Source organism: Podarcis liolepis (assembly GCF_965112155.1).
Source record: "Podarcis liolepis genome assembly, chromosome: 1".
NCBI lineage: Eukaryota > Metazoa > Chordata > Lepidosauria > Squamata > Lacertidae > Podarcis > Podarcis liolepis.
Genome location: NC_139554.1, coordinates 107,200,484 through 107,220,370, shown reverse-complemented (window position 1 = coordinate 107,220,370; position 19,887 = coordinate 107,200,484). Strand labels below are relative to the sequence as shown.

At 41.7% G+C, this 19,887-nt stretch overlaps 1 protein-coding gene across 8 annotated transcripts in view; it reads right to left on the bottom strand.

The window, feature by feature from the left end:
* The window catches only part of SLC4A10 (solute carrier family 4 member 10), a 152,314-nt gene that overhangs the window by 50,155 nt on the left and 82,272 nt on the right, over positions 1 to 19,887 (bottom strand). For all 8 annotated transcript variants that reach the window (XM_083493272.1, XM_083493275.1, XM_083493273.1 and 5 more), the window contains 3 exons: positions 17,992 to 18,130; positions 12,579 to 12,739; positions 2,984 to 3,172 (listed from right to left, as the gene is read on the bottom strand). In XM_083493272.1, coding sequence (XP_083349398.1) covers positions 2,984 to 3,172; positions 12,579 to 12,739; positions 17,992 to 18,130 — 489 coding nt within the window. The remainder of the gene's footprint in view (positions 1 to 2,983; positions 3,173 to 12,578; positions 12,740 to 17,991; positions 18,131 to 19,887) is intronic.

The following is a 19,887-nucleotide window of genomic DNA, read 5'->3' as shown; positions in this document are numbered from 1 at the left end:
CAACAGTGATTTCTACCATCTGAACAGAAATGTGTTAAGACTCTGTATGTCTCTCTCGTTTGTGTATAAAAAAAAAAGAGTCCAACTAAGCTGGAATAGCTATTAATAACATTCTGGCAGAAACCCTGAAGATCAAGTGATTGACTAGATTAACAATGAAAAACATCATGCTGGAAGAAACTGATGTGAAAACATGAATGAACATTTGAATTGGCCTAAAGCTCATGCAAGATAGTTTTGTAGTACACTACCTCTGAACCTTCAAGGAGCTTAGAGAACCCAAAGGTTAGAAGATGAGGGAGGTAGAGAGATGAGATGAGCCTGTTAGAAGACAGATACAACAAAGACAGACCAAAATAAAGAAACGTGAAGATGACTGACACAATAGCAGAGTTTAGATAACATACAGTTAGTTATTCATGGGCACAAACAAGAACATAGGGAGAAGAAAGGGTTCAGTATGAGGTGAAGGTGATCAAGAGATACGTGACCTTTATTTCAAGATACTGAACTGCAAGTATTTTTTTGAAAAAAGAACAAAAGCAGTAAAATAGAAAAGGATGAGTGTACAAGGGGGTGGGGGTGGGAAATAGGCAGCTAAAGACTCACTACACTGAGAGGAGAGATGCCAGACTTGATCAGATGTTGCAAACATGAAATGGCCTTAAACACTGAAGGAATGCAGGACAGCAATCTTAAACAGAGATTCTAGATAGATAACATGTGACTGTTGAGTTCTAAGAAGAGATCTGCTGGAGCTGGAGCCACACAAGATGTCCTGAAAACCCTAAATGTGTGGATAGGGTGGACCATGGTTACTCGGTACCACTCTGCACATGCTCAATGGCACATTATTACTTCAGCTATTCATCAACTATTGAACACAGTTTCTGGGAATGAATTCTCATAAGCTTTTGGCCCATTTAAAATCAGTGTCCTAGCACAAATCCCATTTCTTTCACTGGTATATGTTCTAGCTCAGCACTTTGTGGAGACTGGACTGCAAGTCTACTATTTGTGGTGACTGATACAAAATCAAAAATATGAATCCGAAAGAAAGAAAGACTAAATGGCTAAAACATTACAAATAAATAAAATAAACAAAAGATGACCAATATAAGAAATTTAGATCCTCAAAACGAGCAAGACTTGAGATCATGAAACATCACCTCCTAAACCTGACTTATGTACTACTTATTATATATATTGGCCGTGGCCATTTATTTGAGGATGCCTCATGGTCTCAAACATTAGCAAGGCTTTTAGGCTTCTTTGAAAACAAAACTACACTAGGTTTTTTTTAATGCTTCCTAAAATGGAATAAATCTAACTAATTCTCACTGAGGCTGTCAAACTGTATCAAACTTGCAGCACTTCATATTGCAGGGAGTGGCTCACAAGATTCCCCCAATATAATAAAAAAAAATCAAGCACATCAAGAAAAAAATATAGACTAGAACGTTTCTCCTTTATATCTAGTTTTCTGTGTGAAGGAATTTTTTTATATGGAAGAGCACTGAATCATGTAAGCCCCATACCAGCAGTCCAAAATAGTATAGTTTAGACAAAGGCATAGCACTTCAGTATAAGTAAGTTTTTAAGCAATCAGCAGTTGATAATATGTAAGCATGGCACAATGGCAAGCTTCAGCATTTTGGGGAAAGCATCAACTGAAACCCAGAGTCCTTTCACTTTAAAGAAGGGTCATACCTGCTTCTATTTCCGAATGCAATCTTAGAATCTGTGCTTTACATTGCTGGAAGCTTCAAAAATGCCCTCCCAGATCCAGGCTTTTGCTGTCTAAATTCATTCATATAGTGCCCTAGCAAGTCTGCCCTGCCCATTACTTGTAACACTTCCTACATGTGCTTAATTTTTCAGAGAATCTTTAAAAAAAAATATTGTTGTATCATTGGAAATAATTACCCTTAATGAGTAGGAATTTGAAACATCAATGGAATCATCTCTTGACTTGTGTTATAATTTGCAATTGCATTAAAGCCTAATCACATACTTTATGAAGGTTTGATGTATCCTTATGGAACACAGAATATGAATATACAGTACCTGTTTTGATCTTACTCACACACCATTGCCACTGTCAAAAAGAATCTTAGGTATAACTATATCAGCTTTAAGTAATCTGCAAACTATACCTTCAGGCATTTCAGCTGCAATCCTGAAACAGCTTACCTGGAGTTGACTGATTTCAGCTTGACTGAGGGCTTTGTTTTATGGCACAAGGACAGTCTCTTGAAGACAATATAATTAGATTTTCCCTAGTCTGAAAATGCCACCCTTTCTGATCTCAGAGACTTGATGTGCCAACTCTTTATCGCTTGGGAAATGGCATAACTGCAGCCACGCCTGCATAACACCACAAAACCTTTATTTGACTTCCTACTGCAAATACCTTCTCTGCTGCATGTACTGTATGACCCATTTGCAAGCTATCAAGTATTTGTGGCTACAGTATATATACCAAAACAACGGGGGGGGGGAGGGAAAAAACCTATTGTAAAAACAGAATCTAATTCAACTGGAAATTGAGAAACTAATTAAACTAGAGCACATCCTTGAACACCTGGCATAAACAGAAGGACTGCACAAGCTGCCCTGTTGGCCTTTCAGTCTGCTTACCAGGTTGGCAAACTCTATCAGGAAACTCTTCTGTAATTCCTGGGACACTGCCAAGAAAGTCCTATTCCCATATCTCGTAGTGTTAGCTTTCCAAAGTGAATGGACCACAGCCTGCTCTCACTCAGATCAGCAAGGAAAAAACTAAAGAGAAGAATGCTCTCTAATGTGATAGGTTATACAGGTGTTGCAGTGATGTTGTGCCAGTGACACAGGAAGAGGCAGTAGTTTAAGGCTGGGGTGCCAATCGCTTTCAGGTTTGAAGGTGTGCAATACATGTGTTTCATTTGACAAATATCTTGCAAGAGCTGCCAGTAATTATTACTGAAATAACATGACACTTTACCATTTTTGTCCATGGAATGAGGTTCAGACTGTTTCTTGCCAATATCAGCAAAGGACCTGACTATTGGGATCCTATTGCTTAGCTTCTTCTGATTCTGATGGTGGTGCTGTTTGAGCAGAGCTTCGTGCACCCTGTGGCGAACATCTTCGCTGAGCTGTCCTGAGCCTACTTGTTGATCAAGAATCATGTCTGAAAATATAAAAGGCAAATGATCTAATGACACCAGGAGCTAGGATCACAAGGAGTCAAATAGCAACAACAACAACAACAGGAGAACTAGCAAACATGACTGAGGAATTCCCGGTTCAGAAATCCAACAAAATATTTGGGCCATTGCATGTCGCCCCATAATAGCACAATGTTTTCTGGGTGAGATAGACTAACTCCCAAATCTGTCATTCTTAACGAACCCAGCAAAGTTTGTTGTATATGTAGATTAACAGGTAACCAAATATGAACATGCCTTCGGCTTTCTCATAGATTGCCCTGCAATGCACAGATGTGTGCATTTATTCTCCAATTCTTCTCCTTTCACCCCTTCCCACCAACACCCTTGGCTATTCCTAGGGCTTGGAACGTGATGCCATAAAGTTCTGCATACATAATTTTAACAGGAGACGAAAAACCCAGTCCAAATAAAAAGTCTTCACACGCCTCTGGAAACTGCTCATGCTTGGATGAGAGCAGCTGGCTTCCAGGAAGCTGGTCTTCACAGTTATGCAACACTTACTTGCTGTCAACATTTTGTTCACTGATGAAACGCCACAAAGTGGCTTTTCTGATGGTGGAACTACGTATCCAGTGTACAGCATGGGTCTTAGAATTTTGCTCTCCAAACAGCTGTAAAGCAGTGTGATTAAGGGAATGATCTGAAGCAGAGAAGTGATGAGAGGAAATCGAGCACACCACATCACACACCACTTCGTCCCCCAGCTGCTGGGATTCTGGATGCGTTTTTCTTCCATCATAGCCAAGGGCAGGAAGGAGGTTCAAGGGGGAAATTGGACTGGGGCAGGATAAAGTGCCCCCCTTTCATCTCCTCATTTTAAACCTTGCCCACCTCCTCTGCTTTGCAACTGGATCCTCGTTCCTCTAATCTCCATCAAATATTCAGATGAGCTACAGAAGAAGCAGCTTTCAACATATCTTGCTCAACGGAATGTTCTTTGAAATCCGAATGTACATTGGCCAGGGGTGAACTTTGCTGGTCCACAATATCAGTGACCATATAAATATTGCAAGAGAAACACGGTGGCAATTTCAGTGCCACTTAGGGAAATGGTCTTTTGGGTTTTGAAAGGATGAGGACTAGGAACTCAAGACCACGGCGGGTATTTCTCAATCGTACATCAACGCCATGGTCAGACGCGTACCCACTGCAGTGTTTAAAATCTGCTATCTCTCTTTTTAAAACCAGAAGCTTTTAAAACAGGAATTCTCAGATTACTAACAAGAGCTCATCTGAGCTCAACGAAACACATTAGGAGGCTGTGAGCACCCTGCTGGCTGTGTATCATCAATCTCAGACTTAGTGCGCATGTAAAATTCAGGGATAGATAGATAATCGGCTTGGAACCCAAATACTTGAAGGAACCTCTTCCCTTCATCAGCCTGCCCATGCCCTCAGAGCCTCAGAGGAGCATCTTCTCTGCATTGGGAGAAGCTTGCTCTGCGGTGAGTGACACAGGATAGAACCTTCTCCCAAGTGCTCCCCCTCCCCTTTCCAAGGTATGATTGGTGCTGATGCTGCTATCATTTAAGCACCACTTTCAGACTTGATTTATTTGCCCAAGCTTTTTAAGCTGTGTGAGCTGATTACTTGTTTAATCTGCTCTGTTTGTTTTAGCTGCATTGCATGCATTGTGTTTTATTATTGGGCCGGTTGTTTTTATTTTGCGTTCCCTAACCCTCCCTGGCATCCGCAGCGATGGCGTAAAGGTTGTTAATATTTGTAAGTAATGAATAAGTAAAAGGCATAACGTGTACAGAGGAAGTTCCGTAATAATAAAGTTAATATACTAGAATCAAGGTGGGGCAGCAGGGAGGAGAGACTGAGGATGGAGGTTACTCAGAGACAGTATTAAGATGCTGTCCTGTTGAGCTTTTAGAGATCTGGGAGGGGTAAGGCAGCCTTTCCACTGGCAATTAAGGCTTAAAAGTCAAAAGCAAGTTTCTCACTAAAGCAAGCTAACTGAGCAGCAAGTGTTTTAGCATATTCATTAGGAGAAGCCGTGCCACTCAAAACTTCTGACACAATGAATGCTGAGTCATGAACTCTTTTGCTCGTGAGCTTTTCTTTCTCTCTGCAACCCCACATCTCCCAGTAAGCTCTCGTCATGAACCAAGAAGAGCACACAGATACACGATTAAAGTGTCAAAAACAGGCAGGATTAGTCAAACTTTTGATCATCTTCAAGATTAAGGTGTGGATTTCTGCAGACGGAAAGTCTTGCACAGGGTTCCAACTCCTACAGAGGCACTGGCTTTCCCAATGCACCCTGTGCAAGACCCACACTCAATGCACAATCGAATTGGGCACTATTGCAGATGCCACCCATTCCACATTTATAGGAACTCAACTGTTTAGTGTGGCAGCACCTGCACTTTGGAACTCCCTGCCACTGTACTCTTTTCGGTGCCTGCTAAAAACATTCCTGTATAGACAAAGCCTACCCAGATGCTTCAAAAGTTGAGGTAATTTTTCATCTGTTTTAGCATTTTAACTTCTGTACGTTTTAAAGCAGGGTTGTATTTTTCTCTCTCTTGATTTTACTGTTTTATTTGTAGAAACTGCTTTGGGTTGTTGTTGCTGCTGTTGACAATCAAGTAGTGTATAAATTTTATGAAATAAACAAATAACAATGCATGGACACAGGGCTGAGCTTTTGTTGCTGTGGATGCAGCTTTTAAGGGGCAGGGGACATCAGCATCAACAGCAAGGTGTAGATGGAACATACAGCATACTTCTTGGTAAAAAAAAATACACTTTGCTAGTAAAAGCAAAATGTGGTGGGACTCAAGTAATGCTCAGCAAGGTAACAAAGTGTAGACATTTCTTATGGCCAAACAACAAGTGGAATGTATCCATGCCAATATTAAGAAAAGGTTGCTAAGAGACGCAGAATTAACCTAAGAAGCTGTATAAAGGTTTGGATTTCAGGGCGTACCCAGCACAGCAGCCTGGGAGCTGTTTAGCAAAAAATGAAAAATGGGTTAATGAGTGGAAAAGAGCATGGGAGGAAGGGTCAAAGGATTTGGGGGACCAGGGGACAGGGGAAAGAAAGCCCTCACTGGAAATATTATTCTCCCAGTCGTATTATGCAAACACACACACACAGAGACACTTTATATCAGACTGCCATGAAAAGTCATTTATTTATTTATTTATTTAAGGAAGCACATACATTATTTTGTTTAGACCATCGGTATGAAAAATCAAAAACAGGACTCTTACAAACTGAAAATGCAAGACTTTTTAAAATTTGTGATCCGTTCTACTTTATAGAATGTTATTAGTGTTTTCTTACTGTTTTATGTGCAATGCTTAAGGGTGAGGGTTTTTTATTAACAGGTTATTATTATTATTATTATTATTATTATTAAAAAATATTTTATTTGATAAGAAATAGCTTGTGGTGTCATTGTAAGCCGTGTGATCTCAAAATGGTCATGAAGTCATTTCCAAACATAATGTAATGGAAAGCCTAGTGTCTGTGTGTCATACTGACAAGAATGTAGGATGGAGTCTTTCACCAATGAAGAAAACAAAAGTAAAAATGTACCACACTGCTTCCTACATTGGTCCTCAAATCACATATAGGAGAGGACCATTTCCACAATCTCCCCCCTCCCTCTGCAGCCCCTGTAGCCTATCTAGCACCATTACCAAATGACCAAATTTAGGAGTAAGCACAGTGGGTTGCAGAGGAAAAGGGGGAGATGGGAAGTCCCGTATCAATGAATGTGAGCATTGTTTAATTCCCAGAAGGGTGAATGAATGAGTGGCTCCTGTGATAACAGGATGGCTGAAATAGATGGACCAGTGGCTTGGGACTCAGCTATACAGCTCCAAATATAGTGGTACCTCCGGTTGCAGATAAGATCCATTCTGGAGGTCCGGCTGGATCCTGTGGTTTTTGCAACCGAAGGACCGCTTCTGCACATGGCAAAACCTGGTAAAATACTTCCGGGTTTGCCACTTTGACATCCCAACGTTTACGTAACTAGAGGGTTACGTAGCTGGAGTTACTACTGCATGGGTAGGCAAACTAAAGCACAGGGGCCGGATCCGGCCCAATCGCCTTCTAAATCCAGCCCGCGGACAGTCCAGGAACCAGCGTGTTTTTACATGAGTAGAATGTGTGCTTTTATTTTAAATGCACCTCTGGATTATTTGTGGGGCATAGGAATTCATTCATTCCCCCCCAAAAAAATACAGTCCGACCCCCCACAAGGTCTGAGGAACAGTGGACCAGCCCCACTGCTGAAAAAGTTTGCTGACCCCTGTACTATTGTATAACACTTTAAGCGCATTACACAAATGTGACACTAGGTGGCACTGGTGAGCTAACGGCAAATTCCACAATGGTTTAAAAACTTATTTTTACAGCCTTTTTTTTTTTTTTTTACATATGTGTTGATTCTGCCTTGGTCCTCTTATGTTTTTAGAAAGGAAAATCAGGATCTAAACGGCTCAGCAAAGGAAATATAGGGCGACATCTAATTGTGATATCTAATTGTGACTTCTGCTTGTGGAAATGGGACTTGCCTTTCATACCCTTCCCCTGCAGCCTGCTTTCCCTAAAATTGCTCTAGAGCATTGGCTTTCAACCAGTGTGCTGTGGCACCCTGGGGTGCCTTGAATGATGGTCAGGGCTGCCAAGGGCAACACTGGCCTCTGTCTCTCTCTCTCTCTCCTTCCCTCCCTCCCTCCTCTGATGCCCTCTCGGCATCAATGCCTTCCAAAGGATTGTGAGGCTGTTTGTTGCAGCAGCCCTGGCTAGAAGCTCCCCAGGCAAACAGTGCTTCTGGGGCTGGCCAGGGGAGAGGAGACGAAGAGAGGCTGAGGGAACACACTCCACAAGTAAAGGAGTTTGAAAAGGTGTGAGGGGCTGCCAGCTTTGCAGGCAAGGGGGTGATATAACTGGGCTTCTGAGGCTCGGAGCACGTTTCCCCACAGGGGAGCCGCAGAAAGAATGTAGCTGGTCAAGGGAGCCTTGAACTCAAAAAGGCTGAAAACCTCTGCTCTAGAAGGTTAGGGGGCTCTGCAGAGCAGATTGGGAGGCTGTAGCAATGAGCAAGAAAGGAAAATCCCACTTCATCCACTGGAATGACTTATAAGGCTGAATGTGTGCAATACGACTGGACATTTGCCCAAAAGAACACAAAAAGAAAATACACAGCCCACAACTTTACCGGTCTATCCCTATAAGCCACCGTGGAATAAAAAAAACACACGTTTGATTCCAGCTAGAAAAATGGCATATTGTAAAATCCAAGAGCCATTTCACTGGCTGCATTAAAACCAAATGACAATTTTAGAATGCATCTGAAGGAAGTAGATGAAAATATCAAAGAGAACATTTCCATCTGCCAATTTGAACTGAAATAATCGGGAGGATAATAATGTGAAATAGCTGTTTAAGGTCAAGAAGGCACATCTGGTGTGCTGGTCAAGTGCTGCGGACTACGGCTGACTTCTCATTGTGTAAAGAAGGCAATTTGGGACCTTGAAGTAGGAAACTGGGTACCTGAGAAGTACCACAACAATACGTAGGAACAACAAGTGTGATATGAAAAGAGTGTTGGCTGTAGTTATGGGAATCAAGAGCAACCAACTTTAGAAAGCAGAAATGGGGTCTGTCATCCTTCACACCATCTTTGAACAAGCTCTCTAATAAAGTTAGTGTATTGTATTGTATTGTATTGTATTGTATTGTATTGTATTGTATTTAGTGTGGGTCATATATTGCCTAATTAAAGGGGAAACCCTCCAAACACTTTATGTAAGAGTATAAAATATTAACTTAAAGATCAGTGATAAAAACACACCTTAAAAACAGCATACATAATCAAAATACCAAAATATAGATAAGACCAACACTTGTAAAAGCAAACATGAGCAGGCTTGCGTAAACAAAAAAGTTTTTAGCAAGCATCGCAAACAATATAGCAACGCTGCCTCCTTTATATTAATAGGCAGGGAGTTCTAGAATACCGGTACTTTTTTTCTCAGAAGTAAAAAAAATAGTTGCTGATCCAAGGTTTAAAGGAGTGCCTTTATCACATGTAAAAGAGGACAGAGAAATTAAGAAGCTATGGGAGAAAAACAGGAAAGCACAACATACAACCTTTGCAAAATACCGTATTTTTTGCACCATAACACTCACTTTTTCCCTCCTAGAAAGTAAGGGGAAATGTCTGTGCGTGTTATGGAGGGAATGCCTACGGGTGGCATGCCTACGGATTTTCCTCCTCTAAAAACTACGTGTGTGTTATGGTCGGGTGCGTGTTATAAAGCGAAAAATACGGTAATATCGATATTTTTATCAGGATAATCCTATATAGGTTTACACAGAAGTAAATCTGATGAATTCAGCAGGGCTTGCTCCCAAGTTAGTGTGCACAGAATTACAACTTGATAGCACAATTCTCCACATGTCTACTCAGAAATAAGTCCCACTGAGATCTATGGGCCTTACTCCCAGATAAGTGGGTTTAGGGTTGCGGCTTAGCATCAGTGTAAACTGAGTGAGAACAAACATCTTTAATAATAATAAAAAAAGATGTTTGGAACTTGAATGACTGCTCCATGGCACAAGTAATCACAAAGGACACTCTGAACATTAGAAATGTCAGGCAGAAATGACCTACCGAAAACCAACACACAATGCAGAATGTAACCTCAGCTATTTATGAAGCACTATGATGAGCGTATGTTCCTGACACAAATGACTGCTTCTTAATTTTCAGTGGTATTTTGGAAATTTGCATACTACTGTTCAGACAACAGACATTTAAAATGCAAAGGAACCAAGAACATTTATCAAAGTGTCAGGAAAATGAATGAAGAAAACAGAGCAGCAAGGAATTTTTTTAAAAAAATAAAAGCAGAGCTCAAATAACCCTCCCTTATGTACTCAAAAGCAAGATCCACTGAGCTCTGTTGGATTTAATTCCAGGTAAGTATGTATAAGATTGCAGCCTAAGGCTGCAAAAATCAAACGCATGTTATATATTATATATAGGAATATGTGCGTTGATACATTTTTATTGTTGTCTACACACCTTTAAAATGATGTTTCTGGAATGTAGAGGGTTTAGCCAAGTTAAGGGAAACAGCAGCATTGTTGTTTGACTGATACTGAGTGACAGTTGCCCAGCAGCCATCTAGAGAGGCCAGGACCCTGATATAGTCTGACTCACTCCTGCTGCTGGAAGATCTCTGAACTCAGCGCTAGCAATCAGAACACTGAATCCTGAGTTGCATGCAGCAGCTTCCTGAATGCTTAAGCAATTACAGCATGGCTACAAATGATCAGGAGAAACACCTATGCCAGCAGCATCTTTGGAACTGGCAAGGAACCAATGTCTCTGCATCCCCTTCAATCTCACCCTGTCAAACACTAATTATTGAGCTGAATTGCTAAAATATCAAATCGCAGTGAGCGAGAGACAAAAGAACAGAATCCACAATGTCAAAGCACAGCCTGTACAGAAAAGAACAGGGAAATGTCTGGGAGGTATTCATTGTTACGCCAAGGGGATCGTTCCACCAGAGGAAGCAGTTCCTCCAGCCCACCCACCCCTAGTTTTTGGTGTTCTCCTGACCCCCAAATCAATTTCCGGGGAGTGAAGAGTGCAGCAGGGGAAGAGCAGAAGCTTTTCATTGACTCCCGCTCCTTCCTTGGCACCTGCCCTTTTGAGTTCCAGGGCCACATTCGCTCATGAGTAACCTTCCAGGGGCCACATAACCATGTTAGAATTCCTGCTCCATGATTGCAGTCATGGGATTGTTGTCTTTCACACGATAGTATGACAACCATATGTCAGGAGTGCTCTGATGGTGTTTCCTGCCTGGCAGGGGGTTGGACTCGATGGCCCTTGTGGTCTCTTCCAACTCTATGATTCTATGATTCTATATGTTTTGACAGAGACAGGATGTTTGTGTTACTGTGTTCCGTGAAGTGGGACTATTGTCCTTTGTTCTTTTTCTCTTTGCTGTCTGATGCTAGAGAGAGAGGGAGCCATGTTGCAATGCTCCGTGTGTGTTTATATGTAAATAAAGTAGATTAGCCAAAATGCTGAGTTGCTGAGGTCTGTCACGCAAGTTGCGAAGACTCTGCAGATCCCTAAGTGTGCCGGTGTCGGTTGGCATCGGTCGCTGTGATGTTTCGGCTGAAGAAAGCTTTTGAAGCTCCCAAACGATTGACCAGGAGGGAGAGAACATGCCAGTCGAGCATGTGTCTCTAACAGGGTCCTACTCGAGTGAAGGCTGAGCTCCTGACAAACCACTAGTGAGTGGGAACAGAGGGGACAGTGGGCAAAGTCACAGATATGTTTACCTTTGCACAGCAGGCTCTATTGCAGCCACACACACAAAAGCCAGAGGTTCCTACACACACCCCTATTTATATCTCTGTCCAGGCAAGCAAGAGGCATTCTAACAGTTCTAAACAGGCATGCAGCCGGGGGGGGGGGGGCTTTGTAGCAGGACTGGTGATGGGAATTTTCTGGGACTGAGAGCATGCCAGGAACACCGGTGCAATGAAGGGACAACTCATTCAGTTGGTTTTCAGCTGGGACTTGGCGGATCATTAGCCTCCTCTGACTAAGCAGCCACAAATCAGATTAAGTCACTGATCACCTATTTTCTTCATTTCCTTCATCATATCAAGTCACATTTTCTTCATCATATCAGCAGCAGCAGCAGCAGACTTGCCTAAGGCACTAATAGTGCAATCCTTACTATGTCTACTCCAAAGGAAATCCTACTGGGCCTTACTGTAATGTTAATGGGATTTGAGTTGCAGACTAACTCTTCACTATTTTCCCCCTTTGCCCATTTTCTCACATTCACACATAAGAACATAATCTATGAGCTACTTGTTTTGAACATTTTGATTTCCTTCCATTATCCCCCTAAAATTTTCCTACCAAGTCTTTAGAAATATCTTTACAACACACACACTTGCATTTAACATGATTAACTTTTGGGTCCGACTGAAACTTATACATGAGAGGTAGTATTCAGCTACTCTTCTGAATTATAACCTCCACTCTGTTCAAGAAAATGGTATCTTCCCTTCAACAACAGCTACAGCCCTTCACCTTCCCTTTCCACAATTTGTACATCTCTGTGTCTCAGTGATGATACTGGAAAGACCGACATTAATGCTACGCTAAGTAGAAAACATCAGGGGAAAGGGAAATGCATGTTAGAATTTGGAATTTTATTTATTTGGAGTTTGAAATATATTACCACCCCATAGAGAAACATTGCATCTTATGCAGGGCAGTGTGATGGTGTTGTTTTATTTTGGGATGTAGAGAGTATTATACAATCTTTATATTGTTGTGTTAACTGCACACTTACCTGCAATTTCTTCTAAAGAATTTGCTCTCATGTCTAGCAACACAGTGCCATTGAGGATACAACTTCTCAGTTCAAACAAGCTGTGAAGCGATAACGTGGCAACGTATGGTTTACTCCACCTCTCTCCTCCATCTTCAACATCTTCTTCAAATTTCAACCACCTAAGCAAGCAAAAGAGCTTAGTCAGCCCCTTCTGTTTGAGAAATGAAATGTCAGTTATGCAGAAGCAATAAGAGAAGAAACACAAATAGTGAGATGATAGATAGATGGATGGATGGATGGATGGGATGGATGGAGAGATAGAGATAGAGATAGAGATAGAGATAGAGATAGAGATAGAGATAGAGATAGAGATAGAGATAGAGATAGAGATAGAGATAGAGATAGAGATAGAGATAGAGAGATATAGAGATAGAGATAGAGATAGAGAGATAGCAATTTCACAGCTCCGCTCTTTGGGTTGCATCCAACTACATCCTGTTGTTTCATGGAAGCCTCTTTGATTGAAGAGGAGTCTTCCACCAATGGAAGCTGGAGGCAATTTTTGCTACTTCCGCCTTCAGCCTCCTACACAAACAAACCCCTGAAACTCCTCCAAGAGGGTTGGAAGACCTTCCATAACAGCATGCAAAGTGGAGACGAAAATAAGGGAGGCGAAAGCGGGGATTTTGTGATGATCACTTCCTTCTCTAAAACCTCTGCTTGATCACCGAAACTCAGCCCCCGTGACTTAACTATTGTCTGTTAACCACAAACAAGCCACACTGTTGTTGCTCCATAGGTAAAGGTAAAGGGACCCTGACCATTAGGTCCAGTCGTGACCGACTCTGGGGTTGCGGCGCTCATCTCGCTCTATAGGCCAAGGGAGCTGGCGTTTGTCTGCAGACAGCTTCTGGGTCATGTGGCCAGCATGACTAAGCTGCTTCTAGCGAACCAGAGCAGCGCACGGAAATGCCGTTTACCTTCCTGCCGGAGCAGTACCTATTTATCTACTTGCACTTTGACTTGCTTTCGAACTGCTAGGTTGGCAGGAGCAGGGACCGAGCAATGGGAGCTCACCCCGTCATGGGGATTTGAACTGCCGACCTTCTGATCGGCAAGTCCTAGACTGTGTGGTTTAACCCACAGCGCCACCCGCGCACCTTGGTTAATATTAACCATGACCCAGCATTATGTGCAAACCTGGCCTTTTATCTCACCTCTTGGTCCAATCTGATCTATGAGTTTAATAATACTGGATACCTACCATATGGGAAGTTGGTTATGAGAATGACCAAGTTGTCATGTTTGAAACGCTTATGTGGGGTAAAGATTATATAATTTCTAGGCATAGTTTCTTAATGTGGTTTCATTTTTCATTCTGCTTGGGATGCACACATATAATACCAAATTCTGAACATGTATATTAATAGATTAATGTCATCTTGCCCTGTGAAGGGATAAAAAACATTTGGGTAGCCATCAAGTCATCTACCCGGTCCTTCTATCCCCACCCCCACACATACAGACATTTCTGGAGTGTCCACGGGACAAGACAATGGAAAAGTGGTTCCCACTAAGATGAGTTAAGTTGGGATCAGGTCAACCCCCCCCCCTCCAGCTTGAACCCTGGAGATAATGGTTAGCTTCCCTCACTTCAATGCTATCCCTGTGCTTCTATGAAACTAGTGAAAAGGATCCTCTGCTTAAGATCTCCACAATAAAAGGGAAATGGATGGATTCAGAATGAATCTTTGGGTATCCATTTTGGCTGTCAGGAATCCGAATTCAAAACACCTTCCTGCCTGCTTTGTAGGACTGAGAAATCAAAGGGTTGGGTATATTTGGGGTGGGGCAAGCACCTGTTAATTATGACAGAGCAACTTGTTTCTATATTAGGGCAAGTCAAGTATTTAAAAAACGTTGCTTTGATAATAACATGTTGGAAATGTGGGAAGTAGATCAAAGAGGACATCCATGAAAAGTCAAGCATTCCCCAACAATCTTTGCAGCATTATAAAACCTCCTTCTTTAATTTAAATCTTTGTTTATAGAACGGATCGATATCTTCCAGCAGTTAATAATCACTGGAGACCAAGCTCCTCATCCTATTTTATTTAGAAAGCTCTTGAAGTTATTAAGCGCTGTTCAAAAGTAATTAAGAAAAACACACAGGGATCTGTCGGGAGGCTTAGCACCTAAAAACTGCAGACATAGAAGAGAGAGAAAAGAAGGAATTTAGGAAAGGGGGCAAGTAACCATGAAATATGACACCTGAAGCAAAGACTGAGTGTAGGAACCCAAGTCTTCTTCAAGTTCTCTCTCCCCGCTCTACCATGTCATCATTATGAAACAACATATTCTCAGTGTGTTGTATTCAACATGGCACTAAGGCTAAGGTTCCATCACCAAGAGGATTCCTCCTTGTACAACAGAACATTTCCCCCCTTTCCTTCCCTTGCTCACCCACTAAATCTGTTCTGGGGGATCCCCCAACCCTTTGGAAAAGATCTGAGGGCGGCATAGGGGTGAGAAGGGAAAATTCCTATTGCACTAGCGGCAATCCTTGCATGAATGCAACTATTTAATATAGTCTTCCATGTTCTTGTAAATTTGAAGTGCTTGATGACTGATAACGTGCACTAGATGAATACCAGACTGGGTGGCCGAGCTTCAAATCTCTTTATTGACTATGAAACCCAAAAGGTAATCCCAAACAAGTTAGTATGTATCAACATTTGTTTCCCAACTAAAATAAGCATACTATCCTTCCCAGGGCCAACATATTAAGAATATGCTGAGCTTTGCAAATTTAACCAGTAGTGTATTTTTTTAAAAATGTATAATTTCCTAACACTCAGCTGTATCACTTTTGCAGAGAACTAAATCATTATAATCAGCAAAGCAACTGAGTCTTGATCCACTTGTGGAGTAACACGCTCAATATCTTCTGTGTTTACTTTCATTATATCTGTTGACTTCCCAGAGGAACTGAACTCCCACCAGTTCACCCACACTCTCCATCATCCTTCTGAGTAACAGAACAGCCAAGATCTTGGCAAAACTTACACATGCCACTAAAAAGCTACAATAGCAAGAACTTGGCTAGAACATTTGGTTGGATCGTTAGTCTTCATTTGACGGGTCGGGGCCCATACCCTGACCTAAGCTGAGTCACACAAGTGGCCTGCATTTTGCTTAGCATCCCCCCCCCCTTTAAGAACAAACACAAAGACATTTAGAAAGGAAGCAGATGGGTGGAAATGACAGGGTTCCTGTGCCTTTAAAGGCCACCCAGTAGAGAAAACAGCACAAATGAAAACTGCAACAGAGAGAAAAGAGGGGCACATAGTATTTAACAAACAAAAAACACCCTGAAAGGTGAAGTATGTTGCAGGCTGAGGTTAAAGGTCAGGTAAGGTCAAAGTCTACTGTGTTAGACTGCATCAGGCAATATTTATTTACTGGCATTGGTGACATCTATGCCCTGCCATTTCTGCAAAGAACTGAGAGGTAGTGTAAGCTGGGCAGTGCTGGATTTACGCATAAGCTAAACAAGCTATAGCTTATGGCCCCAATCTCTTGGGGACCCCTAAAAAAATTAAAGGGGAAAAACTGGGTGTACATTTCCAAAATGTAAGATAAGTTCAACAATTACTTTGATAAAATACATATTCTGTTACGTGCAAATGGCTTTAGATACCTATTAGGTCCATAAATTACCATATAGCATACATTCAACACAAAAACCAGTGGCAATTTGTTGTTGACAAAGGACAGCTGGACATATAAAGGGCCCCAGTACCTTCAGTAGCTTAGGGCCTCATCAAACCTAAATCCGGCCCCGAGGCTGGGAGATTGCAACTTGCCTAAAGGGAGCTTGCAAGCTCCATGGCTGAGCCAAGGCTTCCCACATGTAAGTTCTGCATTGTCCTGGCACTCTGCTATGCAAAATCCATTTACTATCATATGAAATGGTGACCCATTTTCATTTGGATGAGCCTTCCGAAAACATATCTGCAATGCTACACTTGTTAAGCACTACTTGAAATTGTGGCACTGGTTGGATTTGTCTCGGGTCTTACACAAAACAAAACAAAACAAAACAAAACAAAACAAAACATCCATTTCATTGGCAGAGAATGTGGCTGTTCATCTTATTTTGGAACTTTAATTAAATATTTGTCTGCCTCCTATGAGTGAGGTCCAGGGCAAATCTAACATGAAATCTGACAGAAATCTAACATGAAATCTGACAGAAATAAAGTTTATTTCAGGTTTTCTTGTCCCTAATAGCTGCATAACTTTCTCCTGAAACATTTATTTATTGCTGTATATTTGTTTCTCCAGTCATCTACAAGGAACCCAGAGCAAGAATTTGGATGCACAACAACCCTTTGAGGTAGGTTAGGCTGAAAAATATGTAAGCAGAACAACATAGTGAGAGTGCCTTTATTAAGCTGGGGTAAGGAATGTCTCAGTACCCATTCACCAGAGTTATCGGTAGATCAATGCCTGCTTTACTAGAACTGTGTTAGATTTAGGATTTACCCCCAAAAGCCTATTATTTCAGGATTAGTGCTGTATAAAGCATTATGCAACGCCTCCTCATTACAGTAAACAGTAACCATTCACTATGTTACATTATCTAATCGGGGAAAAGTAAGTTCAGCAAAAAGACACACAGGCAACATATCTACATCTTGAACTTTGCTATTATGCTGAATCTCAATTTAAACCCAGTTTGCAATCAAATTGACTGCATTCAGCTTTACTCTGGAGAGGACTCTGAAATAGCTATAACATTTTCAGCAAAGAAATAAAGATCCTAGCTAACTGCATTTATCTTATTTATTTTTGCCCGTGACATTATCTCTCCCCCCCTCCTAAAAAAACAAACAAACCATGATCTGACCTAAAAAAAATGTTGTCAACATCTGGCTCTGAGGAAAGGCATGTGAAGTAGCAATAAAGGTAAAGGGTAAAGGGACCCCTGACCATTAGGTCCAGTCGTGGCAGACTCTGGGGTTGTGCCACTCATCTCGCTTTATTAGCCGAGGGAGCCAGCTTCCGGGTCATGTGGCCAGCATGACTAAGCCACGTCTGGAGAACCAGAGCAGCGCACGGAAACTCCGTTTACCTTCCCGCCAGAGTGGTACCTATTTATCTACTTGCACTTTGATGTGCTTTCGAACTGCTAGGTTGGCAGGAGCAGGGACCGAGCAACTTGAGCTCACCCCGTCGTGGGGATCTGAACTGCCAACCTTCTGAACGGCAAGCCCTAGGCTCTGTGGTTTAACCCACAGCGCCACCCGCATCCCGAAGTAGCAATACTCAGTATACATTCAACATGTTTGGCTTAAACCTAATTAATAGGCATTTTGGCCTTCTCTGTGTCCTTGTACATCAAATGCTAAACCAAAAGGGGACTCACCTGGCTGTCTCCCTCCACTCAGCATCTTCTCCTTCACGCCAGCAAAGTTCATCGAGCTCTGTGAAGAGGTCGTGAGGGATGTGTTCCTCGTCATCATCTTCTGTTCCGAGAATAAACTGTACCCGCTGGGAAGGGGTGTCTAGAGGAAAAAACAGGGGTGGAGATAGGAAGAGACCAGCGAAGTCAAATTGAAGCAAGAAGTATTTCCACAAAGGCAAAGCCACACTACAGTGATTCCATGGAGCATTACTTACATAAATACCTTTTAAGCAATTAAGCACCAGTGTTATTGGTTACAGCTGCATCCTTTTGTGTTGAACAAGTGAATGAGCAGGGTGTAGTAAGGCTATGCAGCTGTCTGTCATCCATATAATTAACTTCTACAGGCAGGTATTATAGCCTGTAATAAAATAATCACAACTTGGCAACTCAGTCATGCTTTAAATGTGTGTTCTGAAACCAACATGGACCATGTTGTCACCGGTTAAGCTTTCCAGTTTAGCAAATTCCTTCTTAACAACAAATAAACATGAATAAAATTGACCAGGCGCATACTCCCCCTCTGCTTGGTTATATGTCCTAGAGATGTAGTTACTGCTCAAGTTTATTCTCTTGCCCTGCTAAAATGAAGACAAAATATCTGCAACTGAACTGAATGCATTTTTATTCTCGCCTCCATCTACCTCCTTTCTTGGGTTGCCTTTCCTTTTCGATTTTAAACTCCTATGGGGCAGAAGCTTCCTGCGAATCTGAAAAATACCCTGCATACTTGGTGACATTAGAAAAATAAACACATGAAAACTAGGCTGATTGAAATATACTCAGAGTCGAGAGTGGATTTCATGCTCTTTATTCAGCTCATAGTGGTGAGGAGGAATGAAAGTCCCCCCAAAGTATCTGCTTTATATACATTATTTACACAATGGGCTGCACGTGATTGGCTAATTCCGGAATTCTCCTGTAGGCCAATCAGGTTGTGGATTCACTTCCATCTGGAGCTGGATTGGGTGGCTCTTGCAGACCAATCATACTGCTGCATTGTTCTAGGACCAATCAGACTGCTGTATTCTGAATCCTATTGTTCTAGGACCAATCAGACTGCTGCATTCTGAATCCTATTGTTCTAGGACCAATCAGACTGCTGCATCCTATTGTTCTAGGACCAATCAGACAGAAGACTGAATGGATTTCCATTCCAGGGAGCCAAAAAAATAAGCTATTCTAAATCAGTATCGAACAGAATGTAATTATAATGAACAAAAAACAAAACGAATGAAACTTTTAAAAAGACAAAGGAATGGGGTAACTAAATGATTGCCCCCTTCCCTTGCATATACCCTGATGAATATATTTCACAGAAGACAATGATTAAATAAACCCCTTTTAGTGCTGGTATTTTAAGAAATATTTGAAATGTTGTGTTGTATTAGGGAAACATCATGGCTGCATTGTGCATTGGTTATATTTTTTAAAAAACACAATACATTCAAGCAATCATTATAGTGCTTCCTGCTTTCACTTATTCAGCTAATGTGAGGGTTTTAAAAATATTGTCATCATACTTTGCATCAAAAAGACAGATCTATTTTATCATCATACTTTACTTTACATTTCTGGAGAGCACAGAAGGATGGCTGATGTTTCTGACACTCTGCACCAAAGGTGAGAGAATAACTAGGAATATTTCTTGAGTGCACACAGAAGCCGTGTAGTCATTCAAAGGGGGGGCAAAAAGTATGAGCAGAAAGGATTATTCGTGCTAATGTAATGATTTAGCACTGGATTCAGGGAACGCTAAATCCTCAGCTAACCATGAGATGCCCCACTCAGTTCACAGAGTTTTGTGTGCCTACAGGCCGTGTCGAGCTTTCTATATACGTTAGGGCAGGACAGGGA